This window comes from Enhydra lutris, unplaced genomic scaffold, assembly GCF_002288905.1.
Source record: "Enhydra lutris kenyoni isolate GAN:26980312 unplaced genomic scaffold, ASM228890v2 scaffoldscaffold18, whole genome shotgun sequence".
Classification (NCBI taxonomy): Eukaryota; Metazoa; Chordata; class Mammalia; order Carnivora; family Mustelidae; genus Enhydra; species Enhydra lutris.
The window spans coordinates 20130723-20139155 of record NW_019154102.1 but is presented as its reverse complement, the minus strand read 5'-3'; the positions used below and the strand labels follow the sequence as shown (position 1 = coordinate 20139155).

The 8433-nt window shown below is 36.3% G+C and overlaps 1 protein-coding gene across 1 annotated transcript in view; it reads left to right on the top strand.

Annotated features, from left to right (window-relative positions):
* LOC111148094 (NFU1 iron-sulfur cluster scaffold) overlaps positions 1 to 8433 on the top strand; it is a 22702-nt gene that overhangs the window by 12831 nt on the left and 1438 nt on the right. Inside the window, exons 5-7 of the mRNA XM_022504495.1 lie at positions 3689 to 3803; positions 5693 to 5753; positions 7227 to 7401. Coding sequence (XP_022360203.1) covers positions 3689 to 3803; positions 5693 to 5753; positions 7227 to 7401 — 351 coding nt within the window. The remainder of the gene's footprint in view (positions 1 to 3688; positions 3804 to 5692; positions 5754 to 7226; positions 7402 to 8433) is intronic.

The following is an 8433-nucleotide window of genomic DNA, read 5'->3' as shown; positions in this document are numbered from 1 at the left end:
GCAGAGAGAGAGGAGGAAGCAGGCTCCCTGCTGAGCAGAGAGCCCGATGTGGGGCTCGATCCCAGGACTCTAAGATCATGACCCGAGCCGAAGGCAGCGGCTTAACCCACTGAGCCACCCAGGCGCCCCTAAATAAATAAAATCTTAAAAAAAATTTTTAAATGATGAAATAAAGAAGCAAACAAATAAACTGTATTTATATATTTGACCAGCAGAATGAATGTGTATCTCCTTTAAAGGGGCCTCTTTCATCATGGACCATCTGCTGTAATACTTCAGAACTTCACAGATAAGAGCAGGGGACTGTGTCGTCCTGCAGCATTTGGTTAACCTCTAAATGTCAGAAAGTCAATCTGACTATGCTACCCATTCCAACAGCTGAGGTAGTATCTGCTAGAAAAGGCAGTTTCATTTTCAAGTCTGCTAGATGAATGAGAAACGAACTATTTAAATTTGAACTATGTATACTTTTAGGTCTGTTAATTGATATGTATGCACCAAACTTAATCACTTGTTCAATATTGTGTCAAAATCCAAAGTTTTCAGGGCTCCTGGGTGGCTCAGTCGGGTAAGCAACTAAGCCTTCAGTTCGGGTCATGATCCCAAGGTCCTGGGATCGAGCCTGCATCGTGCTCTCTGCTCAGCAGCGATCCTGCTTTTCCCTCTCCCTCTGCCCTTCCTCCAGCTTGTGCTCTCTTGCTGGCTCACTCTCTCTCTCTCAAATAAATAAATAAAATCTTTAAAAAGAAATCCAACGTTTTCATGTAACTCCTCTTAAGCAATTTGAAAGGATTACTCTTGAGTTCTTGATGCACTGATAGGACTCATAAAAATGGACTGGGTTAATGACTTGTTACAAATAGTCCAGAATGCTCCTGTAGCTGTATGTGTGGAGGAGAATTAGAGTTTTCCTCTGTGGTGGCAATCCCAGTGGCCATAGTTGTTCTTGCAAATATCCTAATTGTAAAAGGTTTTTCCCTGTGGTTTCAAGTGTTATTGGGTCTAAATTCTCACAAAGCCCATTCTTGCTCCTATCAGTTGAAATGGCTCTCCCTCCAGGAGCTTACCCTGTATCGTCTTTGTGGCACTTATCACTTAGTCACTTTTTTTTTTTTTTTAGTTTATTTTTATTATGTGCCTTTCCTACATTGGAATGTAAACTCTGTAAAGCTAGAGATTGCCTGCCTTGTTAAGTTCACCTGGAACAATGCCTAGCACATGGTGTTCACTTAAAAAAATGTTTATGGAAGGGAACAATGACATAGGATTTCATAGATTGAATTTTCAGGCTTTAAGGGGTTTCTGCCAAAAGAATTGTGGTGAGTAAATCCATGCTGACCTATCCCACATGTTTACCAGTTTAGAGACATCTGACCTATCTTTGGTATTCTTCAGTTTGCTTTCTTTTATATTTTTTGAGGGTTGGGGGAGGACCACCTCTTGTTTAATGTTTCCAAGTGTCTGGTATGGCATTTACATAGCAGAAGTGCTTTATGTATATTACCTAATTTAATTATTTAAACTAGGTATTCTTGTCTTCATTTTATAAATGGCAAATTATGTATTTGTTTTAACAAGGTTTTTTTTTTTTTAGTTCTTTTATATACAGCCTGGGGCATTTAAAAAATTTTTTTAGTTGAAAATGTGATTATATCTTACAGAGTTGGGCTTTTTTTTTTTTTTAATTTGATTTTGGTAAGTCATCTTTTATTTTCTTTCTTGTTCTAATTTGATTACTTCTTTTGGAATTTCTCCAGCCCCACTGTTTTTTCTTAAGTGAAATGACATAATTAATTAATAATAGTCTAAGGGTATATATTGAAATTTAATGGGTGGAATAGTAGATTTGTTTTCTTTCAGTTACTTTTCTTATGGACTATCTCATCTACCTGATATCTTTAGCTATTGCCTGTTTCCTTTTCTGATTGCTAATTGATGATTCAGAGACTTTTTATCCATAATTTGTTATTTAAAATGAATAATTTATTTCTTTAGCAGAGTATGGATGATTTTCTGTTCTTCTGTCCTTTGAAATAACTTTGACAATTCCAATATTTTTTTTAAAGTAAGTTCTATGCCCAGTGTGGGGCTTGAACTCATGACCCCAGGATTAAGAGTCACATGCTCTACTGACTGAGCCAGCCAGGCACCCCTGTTATTTTTTTCTAAATGAGTAAATGTATTTGAAGCTTATGTACTGCCTTTTTTTTCTCATTCAGACTACTTCAGAATATATATATTTTTTATTACCAGTATTTCCCTACTCGGTAGAGTCCACTATTTACTGAAGATCTGAAGTAGCCCTCTGATCCGCCTTCCAAATAAGTTATTAAAATGTTTCCCAGAACCAGTTCCCAGTCACTAAGGCAACTCACTAGTTTCGCCCTTGTATCCATAGCAGTGCCCATGTATCTTGTCTTCTGTATACCATGTCTAAATTAGCTTTTTTTTTTTTAAGATTTTACTAGTTAGAGGGTACGTGTGAGCAGAGAGAGACTCTCAGGCAGACTCCACTCTGGGCAAGGAGCCTGATGCAGGGCTTGATCCCAGGACCAGGAGATCATGACCTGAGCTGAAATCAAGAGTTAGACACTCAACCAACTGAGCCACCAAGAACCCCTAAATTGGTTCTTAATCCATGACAAAAATAGCCCCTTTTATGCATGTAGATTCATTTTTAATAGTATTTAAGCATAGCCACTAGCTAACAGCCTGAGAATCTAAATGGACTGACCACATCTAATAGTTTTTCCTCCTAAAGAGCTCTCCTTTATTTTTTTTTAAAGATTTTATTTATTTATTTGACAGAAAGTTAGCAAGAGAGGGAATACAAGCAGGGGGAGTGGGAGAGGGAGAAGCAGACTCCCCACTGAGCAGAGAGCCTGATATGGGGCTCGATCCCAAGACCCTGGGATCATGACCTGAGCCGAAAGCAGAGGCTTTAACCCACTGAGCCACCCAGGCGTCCCAAGAGCTCTCCTTTAAAAAACTAAAAGAAAACATGTTCCCTTTCTCTTTTTGGATGTTAGTACTATTTAGGTATTTAATCATTGTGTCTTTTTTTTAATGGAATCAACTAGTTGGCCAGACATAGAGATTACATAGTTAGGGATTCTTTCTTAAGGATCCTGGGCTTGTTGGATGTCCATAAGTCTTCTAGCACAACACCATAGATAAGACATGTTACATGTTTTGGCTCTACAGTTGTGTCATTGGATTTCTTCAGTACTCTGAAGTAGTATATGTGAGTTGAATTTTTTGGTTGCTTGTGGGATATCCTGTATATTTGATCAAGCAACTCTATCCTATTTTATTTAAAAAAATAGGAAATCTCTTTATTATTCTCCTTAAACACAAAATTCATTCAGTATTTTAACTCTCTTCACCTCATGAAAAAGTATCTTTTAATCATTGTGGTATCCCCTAAACAAAGCATGGTACATACAGCCCATTTAACATAAGTGTGATGAATGAATGGATGAAGAATATTATAAGATTATATCTTCCAAAAGTCCTTATAAACAGATCTGTTAAGGACTGAATTGACAAGTCTTCTCCAAAAATGAGTGCTGTTGTTACACAGTATAGGATATATATAGGAAAAAATTCTTAAAAGATACGAAGTATTGTTTTGTATTAGTCCTTGCTCTTGATTAGAAATGTAGGATTTTCCTTTAAATATTTACAGGAAAGTGAAGAATTAGACTGGAATTTACTGAAACCAGATATTTATGCAACAATCATGGATTTCTTTGCTTCTGGCTTACCCTTAGTTACTGAGGAAACATCTTCAGGAGAAGCAGGTACTATGTTGGGTAATTAATATTTATTTTAAGTAAAAAAAATTTTTTTCTACTTTCTTCACATTTGTTTTGATTTTGGAAGTCATGATAGTAGATTTTTATCATTGTACCATGTTTAGATCTGGAACCAATTCCAGAGGGAACAAAACTTCACATATATTAGTTTTATCCATCATTTTTGAAAACTTCTGCCTAAATTGACTATATTATACAAAATGGAATTTTTCAATTATAAAAATTTTTAAACACAGAAAATAATATGTATACCAATTTGCTCTCCTCTCAAATTTAACAGATGTTAATATTCCCCAAAATTGTTTGAGACCCATTTTTAAATAAAACATTAAAGACACAGGGCAGCCCTGTTGAGACCCCTCTCACTCTTGAGAGCTTTTTCATTGTCTTCACTTAATAAACTTCTATCGCTTTACTCAAAAAAAAAAGTCCACGACATTAAAGATAAAACCAAAACCTCACAGCCCCCATCCATTGCTTTCCCCCTTTCTATTTCCAGAGATGTATAAAAACCTGGCTTGTTTTTAAACTTTTACTACATGTGTAAGTCTCTGTGGAGAATATATGGTATGGGTTTTTTAAACTTTAATGTGCATTATATGCAACTTGCCTTTTTTCACTGAACATATTTTGAAATACAGCCATTTTGAAAAAAGTGTCATTCTAGTTTAAGTGCTAGGTAGTATTTTTTTTTTAAAGATTTATTTATTTTAGAGAGAGAGCATGCACACTCGTGTGGGGGGAAGGGCATAGGGCAAGAATCTTTCAAGCAGACTCCATGCTGAGTGTGAAGCATGATGTGGGCTTGAGCTCATGACCCATGATATCATGACCTGAGCTGAAACCAAGAGTCTGATGCTCAAATGACTGAGCCACCCAGGTACCCCAACATAAGAGAACCTTTGTTTTATTATATTTTATTTCTTTTATTAAAAAAGGCTCAAAGTTAATATAATTTGATATTGATAATTCTTACATTGTTGCCAGAACTCTAGAGTGTGTATTATAGTATAATTTGAATTATCTGTATTTTTCATTTTCCTAAAGGTAAATTTCTCAAAAAAATTTTTAAATCCACAAAAAGGTATTGGTAAAGATCAGTATATAACCTTATAAAGTAAAAGAGAAGCAAAAATGACACAAAATGAAAAACTTATATTTTTCTTCAGATTTGTAGAATATTTTGGAAATTTCCATAAGGCTTATATCTAAATTTAGTATGGATGTCATTTAGAAAACCTCTATATTGAAAAATTAAAAATATAATTTAACTTATGAAGTAGGTGTACCTTTGTGTCTCAGACTTTCCCTCAGAATCCAGGCAATCTTTTTTCTCTGCTACTTCTCAATCCTTGAGGATGATGAAAGTTTACAAACCAAAAAAATTCAAACCCTAACATCATTAGTAGATCGAGTTATCACCAAGTGTTGAGTTGGCCAGTGCTCCTTAATTTTTCTTCAGAGAATCAAGGGCCACCTGGGTGGCACAGTTGGTTGAACGTCAGGCTCTTGGCTTTGGCTCAGGTCATGATCTCAGGATCATGGGATTGAGCCCCACACTGGGCTCCACAGTCAGTGGGGAGTCTGCTTGAGACTCTTTCCCTCTCTCTCTTCCCCTCTCTCCTGCGTATGCATGTGTTTTCTCTTCCTCTCTCAAATCTTTTTTAAAAAGTTTTTCTTCAGAGAATCGAATGGTCTTTCCATCTCTCCAACTATCATTTCCATTTCCCTTTTATCACCATACCAAGTTAGATGTGTATGCTTTTATTATTTTTTTAATGAGACATTAAGTTAAAATCATCCCTTTTAATACTTTTATTTGCACGGATATAAACTTTCTATCATTGATATATTTTATTTGCAATTGTTAATAGGATCTGAAGAAGATGATGAAGTTGTGGCAATGATTAAGGAATTGTTAGATACTAGAATACGGTATGTGCTCATCATTCTGCCCGAAATCAAATATGGTGCAGAGGCAATTTCCATTATAGCAATTTACTTTTAGCTGTCTGTGAGGGGAAAAAAAAAAAAAACCTCTAGTAAATAAGTAGAAGTAAATGTAAACTGTAATAGGTAACCATGGCAGTTGAATTTACATTCTGTATATGCACTCCAAAATTTTTAAGACAATCTGTCTAAACATAGTGAGGGAATTTATCTCTCACAGTCACAGTCTAGGTTTGATATTGTTATAGTACCAAATTTCTTAAAATGAAAAAATGAGTTAAATAGTGTTTGGGTGGATTGTGAGAAGAGAAATACTTTCTTTCAGACTATTGCCCATAAGGAAGAAATTTAAATGAGCGGAGAATTGCAGGCTTCCACTTTTGCTTGTAGCAGACCTGGTGAGAACTCACAGAAATACAATAAAATGTTTTTTTTCGTTCGAAAACAGTAGAGAGCTGCCAAAGCACACAACATCCTATAGAGAAGGGAAGCTCATGAAGGTTTCCCATGGGTCATTTTGCTGATTCTCAGTGTGAGGCTAGGGTATGAGAACCTGGGCAAAGGGCAACTGTTTGTATCTACTAAATGTGAGTATACGTACATTCTTGATCCAGCAATTTCGTGCTCAGGTGTATTCCCAGTGGCCCTGTATATGTATGCCAAAAGACATCTGCAAGAGTCTTCATAGCCGCACTGTTTGTAAAAACCAAAAACTGATTTTCACCCAAATATCTGTCCACAACAGCAGGGATAAATTCTGGCATTTTCACTTAATGAAACACTGTGATGATGTGGAAGAATCTCATTAAGAGCAAAATAAGGCAAATACAAAAGAGGAAATCCTATGTTTTTTAAATGGAATGCCTGTTTATAATTGTAAAGTTACAAAACAGACCTAATCAATGGTAATAGCAATTAGGAAATGGTTATCTTTGGTTGCCGGGAAGCACAAGGGGGACTTCTGGGGGTGCTAGCTTTGTGTCTTGGCCTGAGACAAATGTGTGTTCACTTTGTAAAAATTTGTGTAATTGATCATACATGATTCATGCGTTTTTCTGTATTAATGTTATATTTCGATGCAAAGTTTATCTGGCAAAAAAAGCCAGCATGTATCATGTCAGTCAGTGTCTGTTCATTCAAAAAAAATGAGTGAGTATTATCTTAGGTAATTGTAATTATTAGGACATTTGAGATCTTAAATGCCTAACAAGATTATTAATAAGCAGGATTAAAATATAATAAGTGGAGCAAAGATTTGTATGAATGAATTTGCACATTTTACCTGAAACTTTTAAAAAGTTACAAATGAGACTAGCTACATTTCTCTTCCCTATTGTATAAGTAGCTCCAACTTTGTGAATTTTACCAATACAAAAATCTAAGCCCTGAGTTGTTTTAAGTTTTTTTGGTGGACGCTTCAGTTCTTTTACATATATCACAAATATTCTGTGACCACAGGCCGACTGTGCAGGAAGACGGAGGAGATGTGATCTATAAAGGCTTTGAAGATGGCATCGTACAGCTCAAACTCCAAGGTTCTTGTACCAGCTGCCCCAGTTCAATCATTACTCTTAAAAATGGAATTCAGAACATGCTGCAGTTTTATATTCCAGAAGTAGAGGGTGTAGAACAGGTATGCCAATATTACATAACAGTCAAGATTTAATATTAAACTAAATATTTGGGGGGAAGAAAGAAATTTATGACCTGACATATTCTTGAGGGGCTGGATCTCTGTTACAGTTGTTATTAGACTTGAAGACTCCTTATTTTAGAATTCACTTTAGTGTTATGAATACCTATCTATTTGCCAGGCCTTTTTACAAATACTCTTCCTTTAATCTTCTCACAACACAGTATTGAGTAAGGCATTCCCATTTTGTACGTAAGGAAATGGAGACTTAGAAGTCTTGCTGCTGCTCTGGTTATAGAAAAATTTTGAAAAGGGGATTCAAAACATGGATGTTGGGGCGCCTGGGTGGCTCAGCGGGTTAAAGCCTCTGCCTTCGGCTCAGGTCATGATCCCAGGGTCCTGGGATCGAGCCCCACATCGGGCTCTCTGCTCAGCAGGGAGCCTGCTTCCCTTCCTCTCTCTGCCTGCCTCTCTGCCTGCCTGTGATCTCTGTCTGTCAAATAAATAAATAAAAATCTTTAAAAAAAAAAAAAAAAAAAAAAAAAAAAAACATGGATGTTATAGCTGAGAGTTGGAAGTCCTCAGTGGAAGAGCTCCATCATATTTATGCATCAGATTTATCCAGGCAAGAACCTCATCGAGAAATCATACTTTGTTGTACAGTAAGACAGAGGACTAAATGGAGTTCTAGCCTGATAGCATTTTTTCTGCCCCAGAGCACCTCAGGAATAGCACAGAAACTTCTCAGTAGTAATAGTGGCCATACTGCCGCAGTTCTCAACCAAGAGGCTTGGCCTTATGGAAAGAGATTATCAAGGAGGAAAACAATGTATGGATATTGGAAATTTGAAAAAACTCTTCAGGTCACTCTGCCTTTAAGGAGAGGGCATCTCCTCAGCTCCTTTGAGAACCACTCATCTCTGAGTAGTATGAAAATCCATCCTTTCGGTATAATACATGGCATCTGCTCTTTGAAGGCCATATTGGTCCTATCCTTGGACTTGGGCTCTGCTTTTTTTTTTTTTTTTTTTT